The sequence below is a fragment of the Pyrus communis genome, chromosome 2 (genome assembly GCF_041283825.1).
Source record: "Pyrus communis isolate YQ-2024b chromosome 2, ASM4128382v1, whole genome shotgun sequence".
NCBI classification, from domain to species: Eukaryota; Viridiplantae; Streptophyta; class Magnoliopsida; order Rosales; family Rosaceae; genus Pyrus; species Pyrus communis.
Window position 1 is genome coordinate 26,243,061 of NC_142566.1, and position 19,309 is coordinate 26,262,369.

The 19,309-nt window shown below is 36.9% G+C and overlaps 3 protein-coding genes across 11 annotated transcripts; 2 read left to right on the forward strand and 1 right to left on the reverse strand.

The window, feature by feature from the left end:
* Positions 1-1,269: 1,269 nt before the first annotated feature.
* On the forward strand, positions 1,270-6,159 carry LOC137747152 (transcription factor bHLH68). Of its 4 annotated transcripts, none has more exons than XM_068487184.2 (9): positions 1,270-1,974; positions 2,280-2,664; positions 3,266-3,331; positions 3,576-3,641; positions 4,015-4,080; positions 4,303-4,365; positions 4,612-4,656; positions 5,033-5,077; positions 5,766-6,159. In XM_068487184.2, the coding sequence occupies exons 1-9, from the start codon at positions 1,676-1,678 to the stop codon at positions 5,901-5,903; spliced, it is 1,173 nt and encodes a 390-aa protein (XP_068343285.2). In that variant the 5' UTR covers positions 1,270-1,675; the 3' UTR covers positions 5,904-6,159. The 4 variants fall into 4 exon arrangements, with proteins under 4 accessions (XP_068343285.2, XP_068343286.2, XP_088546025.1 ...); XM_088689899.1 differs by lacking the exon at positions 5,766-6,159 and adding an exon at positions 5,366-5,739 and having other exon boundaries at positions 1,364-1,974; XM_068487185.2 differs by lacking the exon at positions 4,612-4,656 and having other exon boundaries at positions 1,274-1,974.
* A 3,496-nt stretch (positions 6,160-9,655) lies between these two features.
* On the forward strand, positions 9,656-14,241 carry LOC137746949 (putative E3 ubiquitin-protein ligase LIN-1). Of its 2 annotated transcripts, none has more exons than XM_088689910.1 (11): positions 9,656-11,028; positions 11,135-11,279; positions 11,456-11,710; positions 11,841-12,144; positions 12,263-12,387; positions 12,477-12,596; positions 12,672-12,926; positions 13,031-13,141; positions 13,226-13,372; positions 13,510-13,755; positions 13,991-14,241. In XM_088689910.1, exons 1-11 carry the CDS (start codon positions 9,995-9,997, stop codon positions 14,006-14,008), a joined length of 2,760 nt encoding a protein of 919 aa, XP_088546036.1. In that variant the 5' UTR covers positions 9,656-9,994; the 3' UTR covers positions 14,009-14,241. The 2 variants fall into 2 exon arrangements, with proteins under 2 accessions (XP_088546036.1, XP_088546038.1); XM_088689912.1 differs by having other exon boundaries at positions 12,480-12,596; positions 13,028-13,141.
* An 871-nt stretch (positions 14,242-15,112) lies between these two features.
* Positions 15,113-19,133, reverse strand: LOC137747506 (3-hydroxyisobutyryl-CoA hydrolase-like protein 3, mitochondrial). 5 transcript variants are annotated; one of them, XM_088689924.1, is made up of 11 exons: positions 18,700-19,133; positions 18,366-18,467; positions 18,101-18,190; positions 17,845-17,897; positions 17,104-17,238; positions 16,908-17,004; positions 16,597-16,726; positions 16,294-16,472; positions 16,051-16,178; positions 15,825-15,926; positions 15,113-15,569 (listed from the first exon to the last, which is right to left on the reverse strand). In XM_088689924.1, exons 1-11 carry the CDS (start codon positions 18,932-18,934, stop codon positions 15,468-15,470), a joined length of 1,353 nt encoding a protein of 450 aa, XP_088546050.1. In that variant the 5' UTR covers positions 18,935-19,133; the 3' UTR covers positions 15,113-15,467. The 5 variants fall into 5 exon arrangements, with proteins under 5 accessions (XP_088546050.1, XP_088546046.1, XP_088546041.1 ...); XM_088689920.1 differs by lacking the exon at positions 18,101-18,190; XM_088689915.1 differs by lacking the exon at positions 18,101-18,190 and having other exon boundaries at positions 16,294-16,490.
* Between the last annotated feature and the right edge of the window lie 176 nt (positions 19,134-19,309).

Sequence of the window (19,309 nt, forward strand, 5' to 3'; positions counted from 1 at the left end):
AGAACCCAATAAAATCCCACTTTTGAAAGAATCCTCTTAGCATTTCTCGTTTTATTTTCAGAGGTATATTTAAAGGAAAAAAAAGGAGAATTCCCATCTTACTTGTGAAACTCATTTCATCGTCCAGTGAGATAATTACATGCGAATTAGGAGAGGCCTCTCGAATCCCGCGGAAAAGAAAAGCATGATCTCACCCGTATTCAACGAAGCGGGTAATGCCTCGGACCACAATCCAGAAGAGGAATTCACCTTTGTTGGACTTGCATATCAAACACGCTCAAGCGAAAAATGGCCGAGAGCTTAAGGATCAACTAACGGAAACTTCCGTTAATTATGACTTAATCATAGGCCAAAACCCACAACGTATTCAGAGAGTCGAGACTCGATGGCTCAGAATTATATTAATCACTACGTCTCTGCAAGTCAAATGACTAATGAATTAATGGACATGATCATATTCCACCTATGAACGCATACCATGCACATACACTTATGCAAGTTTTCATTGTGCTCAACTTTAAATAACATGAGTTCTCACCATAAGAGGTAAGTGTTCGTTCACCAAGAAACCTTAACTCTTTCTACTATGTCTAACTTAGTCATCAGAGGGTGGCTCACACCACACTAGTGAGACAAGAACTCACATGACATATCATTTATTGATTTCATGTCACAATCGATATTTTATGCTCGCATGGAACTTAGTCTCTACATTATTTTGAAATTGAGAAAAATATATAGGATCTTTGCACAAACTTAACTATGTAGTTTTGTAAAATTCATATAAAGTTGAAAACCATGTCTTTTGCTTAAATTATTTAAGTTGTTATGCTGTTAAATTAATAATCTAAACCACTATATATGAAGTGAATGGTTGTTTGAACGTTCGTGTGATTCAATTTATTTTTTTGATAAAAAAACGAATCATGCAAAATAACACACCTTTAGTCTAAATTTATTTTAAGTGAATGGTTGTTTCAACGTTCATTTAGTTAAAGTAATATATATGCCAATTCTATGTACGCTTTTTATGATTTCTTAATAAATTTTCATTACCTTAAAACTAACTCACCAAATTACAATACAACTATACATGGATGGTGGATCCCAATTACCCAATGCAGTAAATATACACATATGATACTTGTATATAAACCTTGGCAGATAGGTTGATGGGACGGAGAGAAATATATTGTGTACTCAAGACTCACGCTAGTGAGATCCAATTTTTTGTTTACTTAATTAATAGGAATTGCTACCACCTTTTCTGTCCCACTTTGAGATAAAGCAAAAGGAGAGAAAAAGTAAAGAAGAAAAAAAAAAACATAAAGGAAAGGGAAGAAAGAAAAAAGCAAATCAGAGTAATAAAAAAAGGAGCTAACTAGCAAGATAAAAGAGAGAGGAAACAACAAAGACAAAGGCTCTCAAAACTCCATGATTATTCCAATTCTCTTAAAAGCAGGACCTGGGTTTTCCTCTCCCTCTTGCTAGCTAGAATACAATACCACTACTACTTAACCCAGTGGAGGCAGACCTCTCAAAGTTTCTACAGACTTGTTTTGGGAGCTTCAGAAAAAGATCCAAAAAGCTAAGGGAGCTGCGAAATCCTAACTTGTAGATAGGAAGCTTGCTCAGCTGATTAGCTCTCATTCGGAATCAGAAGATAACGAGAGGCATGAATAGAGGTGGTTGCCAGAGCTCACCGGTGCAACAAATGATGGCCGGAAACCCTAATTGGTGGAGTATCAACAGCATGAGGCCACCAAGTACCCAACCATCTATGAATATTTCTCCTTTCTTTCATCCCCCTTCTCCTCTTCCTCCTAATTTTTTAATCCCACAATTTGCACCCAACAACAACAACAACACTTCCCCCCCTTCTTCAACAATTTCTTCTTCAGGACTTGGCATTCCTTCTTGGCATATTGAAAATAACAACCAGGAGCTTCCAGAGTCTTGGAGCCAACTTCTCTTGTAATTATATTTTCTTAATTAGCACTTTTTATCTCAACACAAAATACATAGCTGCTTTGCATGCATGGACTCAAACTTTGATATTTTGTTATGGGTGCTGTTAAAAGTGTCATTCTGCAGTTCTCTCTATACAATTTTTTTTTCTCTTTTTTCCTATCAAATTTTAGAATATAAAAATGATATTTTTGAAGTGCTAATAATAACTATATTTGTTATATAGATCATCAAGTACTTAATTATTAATTTTGATATTTTTTATCATAAATCAATGACTTATTAATGGATGTGTGGTTGTGAATTATCAGGGGTGGATTGGTAGGTGAAGATGAGAAAGGGGTAATCATGAGACAATTTCATCAAGCTGCTAAGAAATTGGAAAATTGGGAGGAGCAAGTATTAAATAGCACTCAAGCTCCAAATGCTCCTGCTGTGGACGTGAAGCAAGAAAACTCAGGAAGCAGCGGTGGCTTTATGTACGGACATCATCATCACAGGAATGATCACATCCAAGATTTTAACCCATCAGCTGCAGCTTTGTCTTCTTTGTCTCAGATTATGCAATCAACTACTCCATCTGCAGCCTCATCTCCTAAGTCATCGTGTGTGACGAGTTTCAGCAACAACAATATGTTGGATTTTTCTAGCAAGTCGGAAGTGAGGCATCCACCACCACATCGATCCTCTGATCAGGTAATTAACACTTTTTACATACAAGTAATTAACCCGAGAGAGAGAGAGAGAGAAGGGGGGGGGGGAGAGAGAGAGAGAGAGAGAGAGAGAGAGAGAGAGAGAGAGTCCATGGTAATTTCTCTTTCGATACGAAAATTACACATTCTTGATTTTCTAGGGTTTTCCAAAATTATTCATTCCTTTTTTCTTTCAAATAAATTGAACTGGTTATTCTAAATACATGCTTTGAATGTGATGAGCGATGAGCTTAATTTTTTAATCTCAATATATGCGCATTAATATGGAGTCATCAAATGAATTATAATTTATTTACATGTGGTGCTTTTCTCTTTTCAAGATTTTTTACCTTTTCTCTTTAAGTAGTTCATTAAGTCCTTAAAATGGCAATGAAATGAATCAGCTCCCGTTTTTCCCCTCAAAAAGCCATAAACTGGTTTATTTAGTATAAATTAAAGTGCTAATCGGTTAAGAACTTAATACGGGGGTGATCAGTAAAATTCACTGAAGATTTTCAATTAATATTTATCAATGTGCTCCTTTTCTTTGGCAGAAAATTGTACTCATTTTTCATTTCTTTCTCTTCTTTGTTTCTTTTGTGAAGTGTAACAATGGTGGGGCGCTTAAGAGAGCAAGGGTTCAACCTTCTTCAACCCCTACTACCTTCAAGGTAACGCTTACAACTGAAATAATTACTCTCTCTCCCTCTTTCTCTCCCTCTCTCTCTAACTACTTCTTTCACACAAGAACAGACAGGCACAAACACACACGCACTTGTAGGTGGAACTGTGGAAGTATATAGTTGTCTTTCTCGAATGTCCATTTCTGATCAATCATGATGATTCTTAATCTCTTGTGTTTTAACCACAAGAGACCTCCACCCCTTATTTATGACAGATTCTGTCTACATTCAGGTGAGGAAGGAGAAATTAGGTGACAGAATTACAGCCCTTCATCAGCTAGTTTCTCCATTTGGGAAGGTACGCCATTGCTCTTCCCCCTCTACCCTCTATCGTATGCAGCCAAAAAGCCTAAAAAGTTGTTTAAGATTAGTGGTTAAAAATGAAATATTGTATATTTTGCACATTACTTATCGAATTCTTACTCAAAAAACTATAAAGTGAACTTTCTATCCTGCACTCTCATATACAATTTTTTTCCTTGTACTTTATATAAATTTATACTGTGTGATAATTTTTTAAGTGTCAATAATGATCCCTTATTTATATATACTATTACTACTGTACAACGAAGGGCTTTCTCTTTCACCTTTAAGCATTAAAGAAGACATGCAAGCAAAGTATTGAGTATGACTTTGGAGGGTTGTGGTGTGGCTTTTTATCTCTTTTGCAGACTGACACAGCCTCTGTCTTGTTAGAAGCTATTGGGTACATCAGATTCCTTCAGAGTCAAATTGAGGTAACCTCTCTCTCTCTCTCTCTCTCTCGACAGAGGCCATTTAGTTGGTACTTGCAATTGGCCGTGATGGCACACAACCACACCGTTAAAGTTCCACTCTCTTTAGTTATTCCTTCAATTAATATTCTCTCTCTCTCTCTCTCTCTCTCTCTCTCTCTAGTTTTTGAAGTGCTAAAAATACGATTCGTTTCATGCTTCTCTCTTTTTTCCCCTTGGATGCAGGCCCTCAGTTTACCTTACTTGGGCAGTGGATCAGGAAACATCCGGCAGCAGCCACAGTCTGCAGTAAGTAATTTAAAAACAAGAAACAAAATAAAAAACTTGTGACAGCAACCACGTTATATAATTTAAATAAATAGTCTCTCTAACTTTAATCTATTTTTTTCCTCTCTTCCCCAAGCAACATCTCCACCCCCTTCCTCTATCTTCTTCTTGCACGTGCAAGACTGTATACATAATATTCAGTAGTTATATCTTAGCCCCGTAATTGATTGATAATGGTGAATTAATTAAAAGTTTCTTATTAATTAGGTTCATGGGGAGAGGAATTGTATGTTCCCTGAAGATCCTGGTCAGGTATATACACACAAGCTAACTTTTATTGGACCCATATTTACATCTTGAAATTGGGAAAACCTACAAAGCGATACAACTATGTATGTATAGTTAGAGAGACTATATATTGCCACCAATTTATTTGGACGGGTGATATATTTTTTGAACACATAACAAATATTTATTGAACTGATAATGTTGCGGTATCTTGTAAGCAACTAAAGATAACTACTGTTTAAAGAGCATACAAACCATGATCATCTTTAAAGCTTTCAATCTTTTTAAATAAAGATTAAAATGAGAGATGTAATATTATCTTATTCAGGTCAAACTAATTAATTAGTCAATGCTAATTAAGTTGCTAAGGCTTTTGTATTATATGTTGTTCTGATCACAGCTGCTCAATGACAATTGCATGAAGAGGAAAGGAGCTTCTGAGCAGGTATATATTCCATGCATGCTTTATTAACTTTTAACTTTTTCATATCGAAACTACATATTAATAGAATCTTGATTGTCAATAAAAATTTCAGAAAATTATCTTTCTAATCCCCAATAAATACTGAACCGAAACAAAAATTATGGCCAATTTAATAATATGAACCCAAATTTTACTGTTTTTAGGTGGACCTCACAGTAATGTACACATAGCAGCCCTGTTTAAAATTAAATTTATTTTTAAAAAAAACCAACTTCTCTCCTCTTCCTCACTCTCTGCATCTCTTGCCAGAAAAATCCTCAACCGCTCCTTCCACATTCTCCTCACGCTCAACCCCTTCACTTTATTAAAACCACCCAACGAAGAAAGTTCACCGACGGACTACTGCGACAAAATAATGGTTTAGCTTTTTGTCGCAATTAACCCTAATGAAGAGGATTGTTTTGCTAGTATGGTGGTTACGTTCGGCAGCATATTGACACTTTATAAAATGTGCTGTAGTTTGTGGATGTGATGAAACGTAGAGAAGAGAATAAAAAGAAATTTTAATTGCACATGTATTGTGTGTGCCAGTTGCTAGTATCTTTTAAAATAACTTTTAGCTCATTAATTATATACAATTAACTTTGCGTAATTACAATGAAATTAAGCTATACTTAATTAAATTGGTTTTCTGGTTACACATTGTTAGGATCCTCATGAAGAGCCAAAAAAGGACCTGAGGAGTAGGGGCTTGTGTTTGGTTCCAGTTTCATGTACCCTCCAAGTTGGGAGCGATAATGGAGCTGACTATTGGGCTCCGGCGCTCAGCGGCGGAGGTTTTCAGTAAATTAACCGTTTGGTAGCCTACTACTACTACTCTAGTTAAGGTAGATATCGATGGAGCTTCATGGAAATGAATGATATAACATCATGAGCAGTCACTCTGCTAAATTCAAAAGGCTGATTGCTCATGATGCTATACAATATTTAGTTTCTGTACGTTTACATACGTACGCATGCATGTGTGCTTAAATTTGGCGGGACTACGAAGTCCTTAAACCTTTAATTTTAAGTTTAATTTATCTATCTTCTATTTTGCTTAATTCTACTGCTTGCTGCTACAATGCTAGCTCATGTCTATCCAGTACTACTAACTAGTAGGAATACTAGCCGTTTTAAATGTTGCAAAGCATCATTTAATTGAATTCTATTCATCATACTTTTAACTATATATAATAGTTGTTTTTGTTAAGAGTATCAATCTCACATTAGAAAAAAGAGGGATCTTGCATGTGGTTATAAGTAATTGAGCTACTCCCAATATTGCCAATTGGTTTTATGGTGGAACCTCAACTTTTTCATGGTATCAGAGCAAGTTATCCCTCGTGTGAAGCCCAACAACCACACCTACTCCACGTCACCTGATTTGTCTTACACACACGCTAGGCTTGAAAATTTGCCACATGTGAGAGGACATGAACCTCAACTTCTTCAGTCTCGTCACTGGCATAAGGCAATAAAAAAAATTAAATATACACATTATAATATGAATGAATTGGTAATACTACATGTATAACCACAAAAATAACTGTACTTCTAAGCTCATAGCTCAAAACCTGGCACTTACCATTAATATATTTACTACAAATTTCCGTTCTTTTTACTTAGCGATCTCTTTTGAATAATCGAAAGCAATATCTACTGAATAATGAAGATATATAACTAAAATTCTCTACAAGAATATGTTGAGGTGACTAGAGGTATTGATGTAATACACACACACACATATATATTGAATAGTGAAGATATATAACAAAAATTCTCGACAAGAATATATTGAGGTGACTAGATGTATTGATGTAATATATATTCCAAGAGGAAAAGCAAGAAAAGGGCATTCCAAGGTACAAAAAATTAACCCACTTATCCCGACATGCGACCCCATGCGAATTCCATCCAACAATAATACCACGGCAATTTTCATGATTTGAGACGTGTCATCCGTCAAATGGTGGCATGGAAGATGGAACATCGCTTTAGCATGATTGGACTTGCTTGCATGTGCACGGTGATCAACATTTTTTTTTTAAATAATGAACGAATTTGAAAAACGTATAGAATTATAAGTTAGAAGCGGTAATAAATCAAATTTGAAAAACATTAGTCATCAAATTAACATTTGATATTTATTTTTTAACATTTCTATTAGAGATACTTTTATATGAGTTTTCTTTTCGGATTCAAGGCGAAGGATCGATGCAAGAGTTGAATTCTTTAAAACTCTCCTACACAGAAAGCGAACTCTTTTTATACAACTTTTTAAAAATCCTTGGTTTATTGCTCCATGATATACGATTTTGTTGACCATAATTGCACAAATAATGCGTACACACAGTTTCTTAACACAGTTGAGAACATTTTACGCATAGTTCCATAAGGTGATAACAGAATATGTTTAAAACTGTAAAGTTAACCAACAAAATGAAAGTATAGATTCATTGGCTTTGTACTTCTCTAGTTTCTCCTAACGCGGGAATCGGGGTTGGAATTGGAGTGCTCGAAATGTGCAATATATTATAGTCTCACTTAATTGAGATGGGACAGTTGAAAATCAGTGTACGTATAACGAACAGGCTAGCAAACTGAAGATTAAATGAATATAAATTTTAGACTTGTGCTATTCACATACCAATTTTTACTTCTCACACATTTATCTCAATTTTTAGTCGTCAAATCGAATGAATTAAATAAAATCAATAGACAAAAATTAATAAGAGTGTATGAGAGATAAAATGGGTGTATGGATAACACTATTCTAATTTTATTAACTAGAAAGATATTGTAATGACGGATACAAACTAGAAAACTACATTGTGACTGACTTATTATTTCACGAGTTATAAAGCACCATATTTATAAAGAAACATAAAGCAAACTCTAATCTTTAACGGGTAAGAAATCATATACTTAATGTGCATAGAATTCTAATTCTAGCCCACAAAAAACAAAAAGCAATAATACTAAAACTAATTTTCCAACTGGGATTTGGATCCATTAACAAGGGCCAGTGGGGCTAGGCAAGCTTAGATTAGTTAAGATCTTAGCAAACTTTTTCGCATCTCAAAATTATCTTTGGGCTGTCAATCACCTATTCTACTTGAGAATCGATGCCCATATTTTATGGTCTCTTTTCGTTTCAGCCCATTTTTGACATTGACAAGTTCTCAATATTCAAACCAAAAACGAAAATGAAAGTTCACCACTTGACTCCACGCAGCCACATAATGTAACGTAACGTCCTCCCTTCTATGTGGTTTTGGCCCATTGGGAAGATGGGGAAGGAAAGAGATCATTTTTCTTTGTTTTGTTCCAACTGATGATACCATAATACATGCCTCATTAAGCACCCTGTATGTAGTTGAGAACATTGGTTCGTATGTGTTTATCTTTCTTATCACGTTAATTTCAAGGTTAAGGGGCTAGTCTAGTGAAAAGTGAACAAAAGTTTGGAGCTCCAATCCGAGTTCAAACTTTCACAAATGCATCTTTGGACTACCGGCTTTGCTTTTGCGTACCCTATGACACGAGAGTCAAATTTATGATGCCACCTTATATGGTATTTAGACTGTATGGTAAAATACCTCCTATATTAGAAAAAATCTATTTTATCACGTTTTAATTGAAAAAATCTATCGTTTCATCATCCCTCATCAAATTAATAACAAAATTAATAATAACATAACATCTCTCATTAATACATTGTAACGTATTATGTGATAAAAAAGATAAACACCTAATTACATACATCAAATGCTACCCAAGAATAGCTCCAATACTTTTGTGTGTTGACTTCACACACCCATCGATGAACCATAAGATTCCTAGTGTTTGACCTTCCTGCACGTAGACAAATTAATGCAAAGAATATTAATCTTATAATAAGTTATTAGTTTTCTTTCACATTTCTTGATTCAAGCCCTAATTGTACTTGGATTCTTTTGAACAATTTACAAGAGTGTTAGGTATTGCATGAATATTATTAATCACATAACTAACAAACAAACAAACAATTGGGATAATAAAAATGAGGACGACTAAGCAAGTATTTGGACATACTAGACAGTCTCTGCATGTTCTTCTGAAACATGACAATTGGAGTTAACTTCTAAGTTCTCTATTTGGTTTGAAACGTCCACAGCCAATATGGGCTGAAGCCGAAGGACCAGTTAGAAGTATTCAGCAGCAGAAGAAAACCAAAGTCTCCACCTTTTTATCCTCGAAGAATTTCAATCAACAATGTCCTCAAAAACCAGGAACAGGAATCTTCCTGGAACTTGGAAGCTTCGCCCAATGTGAACTCTTCAGATTATGAGTCAGAGTCTTCCCTGGAGGATACTTCTGTAACTTCTTCTTCTTCTTCCGTGGATTCCGGAGCAGAAATTGAGGTAATGATTTTTCCGATGTTTACAAGAACACAGAACATAAACTCTGGTTTGATATTACCATGTTTGTTTTTTTTTTTTTTTTTTTTTTTTTTTGGTATTTTAATTGTTATGTTTTTTGTTTTTAATGTGTTGTCTGTTTCCTGAATTTTTATAGGAAAACAACAGAGAATGGAATTGTTTGAGGCTACACAGAGCCAAATTCAGAAGCTAAAGCAACCCACTTCTGCAGAATCGAGCCAGTATGTAACCATCAAACCTATCTGGATTTTGAGCATATCTATCTGGTATTGAAAGTATTGAAAAATCATCAGACATTAGTGTCACTTTATCGATTTCTTCGCAGAAAGTTTTGGATTTCTTGTTGTTTGTTAGTTCTCCAGACCGGCTGATCATGGCAGATTGTCATAACAATTCTGTTGGGGGAAAAGTATATACACTTCCCAAGGATTTTGTGTCCCATTACTAGAACTTTGATGATCCTGTGACACTTGAGATGGGGCAGACATATGAGCGAAAAGCGATCCAGGAGTGGATCAAAAGAGGGAACTCTACGTGCCCAATTACGCACCAGAACTTGCAGAGCACTCAACTGCCTAAGACCAACTATATGCTCAAAAGGCTTGTTGCAAGCTGGCAAGAACAGAATCCTACTGCAGTGTTGAACCAATTGGAGAGTACAAGCCCATTGATTGAGCCGGTTCTGAAGGCCGTAATGCATTCAACTTCTCCTGACAGTATTGTACTCCAAGGCGGGTTTGATGGCATAGTTGGCGAGTTAAGACTTGCAATCACCAACCTTTGTATGTCAGAAATTCTCATGGAGTCTGAAATGGCTGTTCTTCAAATTGAGCAGTTCTGGCAGGAGGCAAATGTGGAATGGGATATTCAGAATTTGCTCACGAATCCTCCAGTGATCAACGGTTTTGTGGAGGTTCTTTTACATTCTGTTGATCCCAGGGTCCTGTTAGCTGCAATTTTTCTTCTGTCTGAGCTGGGGTCAAGAGACAATGCTGTGATCCAGACGCTAACGCTCGTTAATTCTGATGTCGAACGCATTGTGGCGCTTTTTAAAAAGGGGTTGATGGAGGCTGTGGTGTTGATATACCTGTTGAGGCATTCGAGCCTGAACCTAATTGAGATGGATATGGTGAAGTCTCTCTTACTAGTTATCAAAAGGAAAGACAATGATTTGCTTAACATGTGTCTAAGGCCGAGAACAGCTGCAGTGGTTTTACTCGGGCTGATTCTTGGTGACAGTGGAGAGGGCATTGCCTCTTCGATTGTTAACACAATAGTATCTGAAAAAGCGCTTGAAATAATTATTAGCAGTTTGGAATCTGAATCGACCGAAGAGAGGATTGCAGCAGTTAGGATCTTGTTGAGATGTATGCAGCAAGATGGAAAGTGCAGGAACATAATAGCTGATAAAGGTGAGGTGGCTCCTGTTTTGGATAGCTTTGTCGGCGCAAGTGATGGAGAAAAATTTGAGATAGTTCACTTTTTCTTCGAGTTAGTTAAATTAAACAGGTATATACATCTCAGTTCTCAAGTTTGTTCCTGTGTATCCAATTTTTCTATGATTGTAGAACTTGAGCTAGCGTGACAGATTTAATTAAATCTTCGTCTTAGACAGAAGGACATCTAATGAACAAATCCTGCATATCATAAAGGATGAAGGCCTGCTCAGCACAATGCACACCCTTCTTATTTATCTGCAGACGGCCCCTCAAGATCGGTGTCCTACTGTGGCTGGTCTACTACTTCAACTCGATCTTCTGGTTTGGAACTCTCTCTAATCTTTCATCTATTTTAGCTCTTCATGAAATATTTAATTGATTCGATCAAATTGTACGCTTGTTGATTGCATGAAGTAGTCATGTTGCATTTTAATTACTAACATTGACGAATTCGTTGTACTAGATAGTCGGTTATGATCACTGGGTTTGTTTTGTAGGCAGAGCCGAGAAAGATGAGCATATACCGTGAAGAGGCAATAGACACACTCATCTCATGTCTCAGAAATGCGGACTTCCCTAATGCCCAAATTGCTGCTGCTGAGACAATTATGTCGCTGCAAGGGAGGTTTTCCACATCTGGAAAGCCTCTCACCAGAGCTTTCCTTCTCAAGCGTGCCGGCCTTGACAAAAGTTACAAAAGTCGCGTACGAATGGATCAACTTAGCAATTTTTCTGGAGACGACGAAACTCTTGTGAGATTTGCACTGCATTACTTTGCTTTTAATATTTCCTTATTTTCGTTTGCTTCGTTTTGGCTACTTGATCATCTTTGCGCAATGCATTTTGTGATCGGTTTACTTTTCTGGTCGACATCAAAAGCAGGAAGAGGAGGCGGCTGATAATTGGGAAAGAAAAATGGCATTTGCTTTAGCAAGCCATGAGTTAGGTCTACTTTTCGAGGCTTTAGCAGAAGGCTTGAAGAGCAGATACGCAGAATTATGTTCAGCGTGCTTCATGTCAGCCACATGGCTCGTATACATGCTCAATGTTCTTCCAGACACAGGAATACGTGGAACAGCGCGGCTCTTCTTGCTCAAACGTTATGTGTCGATATTCAAATCTGCCAAGGATACTGATGACAAAGCTCTCTCTATGCTTGGGTTGAGCAGCTTCATCCAAGATCCTGGTAAGAACCGGCTATTCATCCTTGGGTTTCTGTTCGTAACTTCGTGTGCATTTTTTACTTTAATAACTTTAAAGTCTTGGATGAATTACATATATATTCTTGACGTTGTGAATTTCAGAAGGCATGCAGGGGGTAACTTCTAGCATAAAGGATATAGTGAAGGGCCTAAGAGAGCTTAAGAGATTGACTCCCTTGGCATTTCAAATGCTAAAACTCTTCTCTGAGGGACAAGACTCTAGCACCGTAAGTTCATCGGAATCTTGTGTAATATACCTTTGTTCCTGAAAGAAGAAGGGCCATGACAAAACTATATGTTCATGTATTAACTACAGCAGGAACCGTGGGATCATAAAGAATTAGCTCAAGTCGACTGCAACGAGAATGGAGAGGTTCTTTCAGTCATTTGCTTCGACGGTAAAATATTTTCGGGTCACTCCGATGGAACTATAAAGGTAACTAATTTCTTGGTCTTATTCAGTCTTATATATGGTTTGGTATTTTTAAAAAAATGTTTTCAAATTCTGAAGGTATGGACGGGTAAAGGTAGCGTTCTTCATCTCATCCAAGAAATTCGAGAACATATGAAGGCAGTTACTAGCTTGGCAGTTTTGCAATCGGGGGAGGTTTTATATAGTGGTTCACTTGATAGAACTACAAGGGTATGGTCCATTAGCAATGAAGCAATGCACTGTGTAAAAGTACATGATATGAAGGATCAAGTTCATAGTTTAGCCGTCACGAATAGCCTTGCTTACTTCATTCCACAAAGTACTGGTATTAAGGTACTTAAGAGATGGTCATTAGGTTACCGGCGAAATTAATTTAACCTACAAAGCAAGATTAACATGAACATGTAACTAATGTGATGCTCGCTACTCGTCAGCAGGTTCATTCATGGAACGGAAGAACCAAATTGTTAAATTCAAGTAACCATGTGAAGTGCTTTGCTCTAGTACACGGAAAATTATATTGTGGATGCAATGACAGTGGTGTTCAGGCACGATTCTTCTGTAGTTATTGTAGTTCAAATCCAGCTATAGCTGTTTTTATCATCCTAAACAGACTTGTGTGAAACTTTCAGGAGGTTGATTTGGCCACGGGATCACTCAGTACCATTCAAAATGGCACTTGGAAACTACTCACGAAAGCAAACCCTATCCACGTTATTCAAGTTCACAATGGACTTATATATGCAGCCAGTTCTTCCGTGGATGGAGCAGCTGTTAAGGTACCTCAGAACATATTACAACATCAAATTTTCGGTTATTAAAATAAAATCCCAAGAAAATTAAGAAAAAGATTGAATATATTCATTTAATCCATTTCTTAGTTACTGAACTGTTCGATTTGTATACCTATGTGAAGATATGGAATGCCGTAAACTTCGACATGGTTGGATCGCTTCCGACTACATTGGAAGTGCGGGCGATGGCCATAAGCTCGGAACTAATTTATTTGGGAGGTAAAGGAGGAAGTGTGGAAATATGGGATAGGAATAAGCAGAACAGAATGGACACCCTACAAACTGGTGCCAATTGTAAGGTCCTTTGCTTGGCTCTTGATGCCAATGAGGAAGTTTTGGTCGCTGGAACTTCTGATGGCCGAATTTGGGTAAACATTTTGTCTTTAAATAGAAATCTTTACGTACATATACGTGCATGCATGTCTACGTAGTACGTACTTATTCACGTCTGTGCATGTATACATGTTGATCGTATTTTCATGATCGAACCTTGGACATTTGATATGTGTATATACGTACACAACAAGTTTAAATGAGAGAGTTTTCAAATTTTCATGGTTTTACCTTGTCAACTAAAAGTAAAACCTTTCTGCTGGTTTGCAGGCATGGGGGCTTAGCTAAGAACAGGACCGCGGTGAATTTGGATGGTAATATATTTAGTTGGGAGAGCAGCTGGATATAAATATATACATGCGGATAATTTTTTAGTGAAATTCTCTGTAATATTTTCATGTTTGTAATGCGTTTTGTTGTAGAATTGTACATAAAATATGATCTGATTATACTTGTAAATAACAACCCCAAATCTTATTGGAGCTAATTAACTCATGTAATAAAATAATCTTATTGGACAATTGGATTCATTAGCAAGTGGTTAATTATTTCTTTTAGTTTAGATTAATTAGTTGTGATTAATATCTTAAGCTTTTATTTTTCATCAATTGTAATATATATTCTTGTATCACTCACCATTTGTTAATAATTTGTGCTTCGGCAAGTTTGTTGCGGATTTCGACTCATAGATGTGTTGTGCATGTGGTACGATTCGAGTTGAGAGAAAGTATCGGTGCGGTTGTATGTGATAGGAAGAGATGGAGAGAGAAAGCCAAGAGGGGGAGAGAGACCTGTAAGATGTTCTTCCTAGAATTAACTGTGAGATTAGTGCACTCTTCCATATCATTGTCATGGAGTTTAATGACTTCAAGAAATGCTAAGGAGACTCTCAAAAGTGAGACTCTTCATAGACTCTCTGTCACCTCATGTTTTTGGCACAATGTTTTTTGATGTTGACACATAAATTAACGTTAAATTGTGAAATGACACGAGTCCATAAAAAGTCTCACTTTCAGAGTCTCCTTAGCGTTTCTCTTATGACTTTTCCAAGCCTGGAACCTCAGTGAGTTTGGTTGAATCACTTATTTACAACTCTATCATAATTGACATTTTCGAAAAATCTGGCATTGTTTCTAATGTAATAAAATAATCTTATTCGTTGTGATTTATATCTTAAGATATATATTTTTTTTCAATTGTGATCGATATTCTTGTGACACTCTTCATTTGATAATAATTTGTGCTTCGGAAGATGCATGCACATTAGGCAATCTGTAAGATTACCAAAGAAAGTCTTTTAAGATGACCAACGGATTGGTGAACCTCAAACAAACTCTTAGTCTTCGAATATCAATTCTACGAGACTCCAAGAGGAGGATACGATCAAAAAAGTAGAAGAAAGAAATTCGATCCACTACTAATAACCATCGATGTTGTCTTCGACTTAATCACTAAGCGTAGGGTACAAAAGACCTCATGCAATGTTTATGTCATGTTGAAATGGGACCAAACTTATTGAGACTATAAAGGAGCTTGTATGGTTGATTATTGTACTAGGTCTTCAAACAGAAGCCCCTTTTGGACGCCACAACCACAATGTTAGTTAATCACATGGCCGCGGAAATCGCAGTAAAAAAAAGCACTAAAAGCATCCAAGTGAAAGTGCTTCTTCTCATCCAGTTTCATTTCACGTATTTTCCACAACAGTAAATATATTTCAATGGTTCCGCCTTCGCATGCCAGTCAGTCACACGCTCAACTCCTCAATGTTCGGGCTCAATGGCTCGAAGAGAGCTTCCACTTCACTCTGATTCACCTCCTCTAACTTTGCCGGGTTCCACTTTGGATTCTACATTGACAAGAAACGGAAACCAAAGATAAAGACCCGTTCTGATATACGGAAAAGTAAGATGATTATAGAACTGTAGGTCTAGTAGAGGCTGTAATTGTTTATGTTGCAGCAACTCCGTCGGCAAGTGATTTTCAAAAGGAAACTATATAATTTGGATGACTAACTCTAGGGTCTCCAGCATAATCCTAATTTCAAGAATTCCGCATTGTTCTGCCGTTTTATAGTAATGAATCTTGAGCATAATTAACGAACCTGATCCTTGTCCACCAAAACTGCCCGCACACCTTCAGCAAAATCATTCCGCAAAGACGATCTTATAGCAACACGATATTCAGTTTTCATCACACCAGTTAACTGGTATTGGTCAAATAAAGCAACATGTTACTATCAGAAGATGTGAAATACTACAACTCAAAACTATCAAAATAATGAAACCACACGATGAAAAAAAACGAAAAGGTTCAAAGTCCAGACTCACTGTGGATAATTGATTGTCATTTTTCCCAAGCGCAGATGCAACTTTGGAGAAATAATTTTGTGTCAAATAAAGTGAAAAAGGAGCACCCTTTCCAAGACCTTGAAGAGCTTCATTAGCCCACTCCACCACTGCAATAGAAACAATTTGATAGAAAATACTTCACAGCGACAAGAAGCCTCTCAATAGAAGACTATGACAGATTTCATTTCATTATCAATAAACAAATGACATTGACAAACTTACCAGTAGCATCTGAACTCTGCTGCTGCTTTTTAAGCTCATCAATTGTCTCAAGAACCGACTTATTTGCACCAAATGCTGAAGTTATTTGAGGTAAAAGACTCTTGAGTTGCGCTTCAGAATCTGGGTTGCCGCTGAATTTCGCCACAGCTGTTTCAATGTCCTGATGGGGATCCTGAGAACTGCAATCAACAATGGAGCTGCTTTTATCTCGCAATGATGCCAATTAAAGTTAACCCCACTAAAGCATTGGAAATCTGAACTAAAAGAAAAAAAATAATGAATTTAAAGAGAAGAGAAACATACAATTTGGTAGACAAAAGGGCCTCCTTTAGAGAACCTAAGTTTTGAGATGGGACAAAATGTGTCCCAAGACCCACATATAGTGCATCCGATGGTGTTGAAATCCTTTTCCCAGTAAGTCCAAGATAAGCACCTACAAAGACATAACAGTGTTAAAACAAACACAGAACTAAGAATTGATGCATGAAGCAAACAGAGAAATTGTATAGGCAGTTCTCTTTATATTCTTATAATCTAAACAGTTTCTCCTTATTAATGAAATACTTTAGTAAAAATATCTAGTTTTTATATACTTTCTGATAGAAAAGGCATACCTACAGATCCTCCTCCTGGACTCTTAGCCGCTATATGTGAAAACCCAACATCCGGGAACAAACCAATTCCATTCTCTGGCATGGCAAGAACAGTCCTCTGAAATGTATCTACACAACGTTAGACACACAAAAATCAAAAGGCCATTGCAATGTAATTGACAACATTGACAATCTCTGTCTGACAAGGCAATCATACCTCTGTAATGATCCGGTAGCGACCATGACCTGATAGGCCAATACCAAAGCCCATTGTTATGCCATCCATGAAGCTTACATAGGGCTTCTTGTACTCAGAGATTTTGCATATTAGAGAATACTCAGCAGTGAATACCTGAATAACGTGCAGCACAAAATCATATCAGTAGCCTCTCAATCTTAAGAAAACTACAAATGGTAGCTTAAAAATGAAATGAATTCTATCCAACCAATACAAATCATACTACCCAAGTTCAAGCAAAATCAAGACTAAACAAATGATCAGATGTTGTAAGTTACCCGAAAATGTCAAACATGAAATTACAAAAGAAAAAAAAAAAATATTCGTATGTATTGATCGCTAATAAATACATGCTGAAAGCACAATGTTAGCCACAATTTATGACATTTATAGGAGATTGAATCACCAAAGCAATTAAAGAAATAGCATAACCCATATAAGTGATTTTCACCTTGAATTTTTAGGCCTATCAACAAATACGTTATTACAATTCTAATGCATGAATTTTGCTAAAAGGGGCTTGCTTTGCTTGTATAAGGCTTAATCATCAATGATTTTGCAAGGATCAATGTATTGCTAGAATTCTATTTCACCATGAAAATTAACAAAATTATATCAAATATGGTAGGGATGGAAGTCATCTTATATTATCTGGATTTTGGCAAACTGTGTAAGGTTATAAATCTGTTATTGTATATAGTTAAAAGGACACATTTAAACCTCAATCATATCCGGTAGTTGGTTTTTGGTTGTTATCTGCTTCACATCACCGCCTGCAGGTAAACTAAAATCTGGGTTATTACTTATCAAAGAATCAACATGCCAGCTTAACGGACACCGTGTATCTCTATATGGCAAAAATGCAACACAAAAAGGAACAATGAAGGGAAACAATAAACAACATGACATGAAACAGCACGAACATCAAGGACCAACAATCTATCATGCAAGCACCTAAACAAGAAACAATTCTAGCTCAAAGCAAAGCGTAATGTAGAAACCTTAGGCACAAGAGGTGTGTTTTTGTCCTTTTGAATTTCGGCAACAACCCCTTTAATATCCATTCCTGCATTTACCATGATTGGTCACTCTCAAAACCTTACCTAAGAGACCCAAAAACAAAAATAACCGCCCAAAGAGCTAAACCTACATCTCTAGAAAAGCTTATTTAGCTACATGTTAAAATGGAATTGTAAAATTGCCAAGAAAGAAACTATTTAAATACGGATTCTGGGCATTACCCGCACAAAAGGCACGAGCCGAGCTGCTATCAACAAGAACACACTTCACATTTGGGTCAGATTCCCATTCATCCAGATAGGTCTTGTATTTCACATCCATATCTGCATTTTCCAACAATTCCCACTTAAACAGGAACACAAAATTCTTCAAAAAAGCTAACTTCTTCGAAATTTCAATCCAACATTTGGTATCATCACAAATGCAACAACACAGAATTGTGATCAATACGATGCAATAAAGTTCAAGCTCAAAATTTTAAATCAGCTCCAAATCAAAAGCATTTACAGATATATACATATGTGTGTGTATGTGTGTGTGTGTTTATCCACATACCCAGGTTCATGGCGTTGAGTGCTCGAGGACGATCGAGGGTGATGACGGCGACGCCATTTGGGTGGACGCTCCCCTTGACGAACTCGTCGGCGGAGGCCATGATCGCGAAGGTGCGGAGAAGGCGAGGGGATTTGGATGGTTTGCAAAGAGAGAGCTTCGAATTTGGATTGAGGAAGAAGAAAGCGGACGACGATTTGCTCAGAATTTGGGTCGCTCCGCCGAACAAATTTCGCATTACTTCGGTTTGAGAGTGACTCCGTCAGTGTCACAGTAGAGAGAGAGAGAGAGAGAGAGATTGATGGGTGCTTCTGGACCGGAGTGCCCTTGATGTTTCGGTTAATTACCGGGAAAAAGAACTGCCGCGGTGGCTACGCAGGGAAGGTTGTGGGAGCGCGGTGGCGGGCAGTGATTGGAGATTTCTGCGTGACGGGAGGGTGTTAACGGTATTTCGTGTATGACCAGAATGTAGGGCTCGTTATTGGGCCAGTTAAATCTAAAAGTGAAGCCCAATTTAAGAAATGATTGTTAGCCCAAAACTTGAATGTCCTTTGGTTCAGCCGGAAATGACAGAACTAGCCCAAAATCTTGGTTGGGTAGATCTCTTTTTTCT

Bases quoted from the DNA above. Each gene is read 5' to 3' on its own strand.
- LOC137747152 (XM_068487184.2), top strand. From the start codon at position 1,676: ATGAATAGAGGTGGTTGCCAGAGCTCACCGGTGCAACAAATGATGGCC. The intron at 1,975-2,279 runs GTAATTATATTT...GTGAATTATCAG, and splicing joins TCTTGGAGCCAACTTCTCTT to GGGTGGATTGGTAGGTGAAG. The intron at 4,657-5,032 runs GTATATACACAC...TTCTGATCACAG, and splicing joins TCCCTGAAGATCCTGGTCAG to CTGCTCAATGACAATTGCAT.
- LOC137746949 (XM_088689910.1), top strand. From the start codon at position 9,995: ATGGGGCAGACATATGAGCGAAAAGCGATCCAGGAGTGGATCAAAAGA. The intron at 12,388-12,476 runs GTAAGTTCATCG...TATTAACTACAG, and splicing joins AGGGACAAGACTCTAGCACC to CAGGAACCGTGGGATCATAA. The intron at 12,597-12,671 runs GTAACTAATTTC...CAAATTCTGAAG, and splicing joins ACTCCGATGGAACTATAAAG to GTATGGACGGGTAAAGGTAG.
- LOC137747506 (XM_088689924.1), bottom strand. From the start codon at position 18,934: ATGCGAAATTTGTTCGGCGGAGCGACCCAAATTCTGAGCAAATCGTCG. The intron at 18,468-18,699 runs GTATGTGGATAA...TGGAAAATGCAG, and splicing joins ACTCAACGCCATGAACCTGG to ATATGGATGTGAAATACAAG. The intron at 17,898-18,100 runs GCTAGAATTGTT...GTTTACCTGCAG, and splicing joins TACATTACGCTTTGCTTTGA to GCGGTGATGTGAAGCAGATA.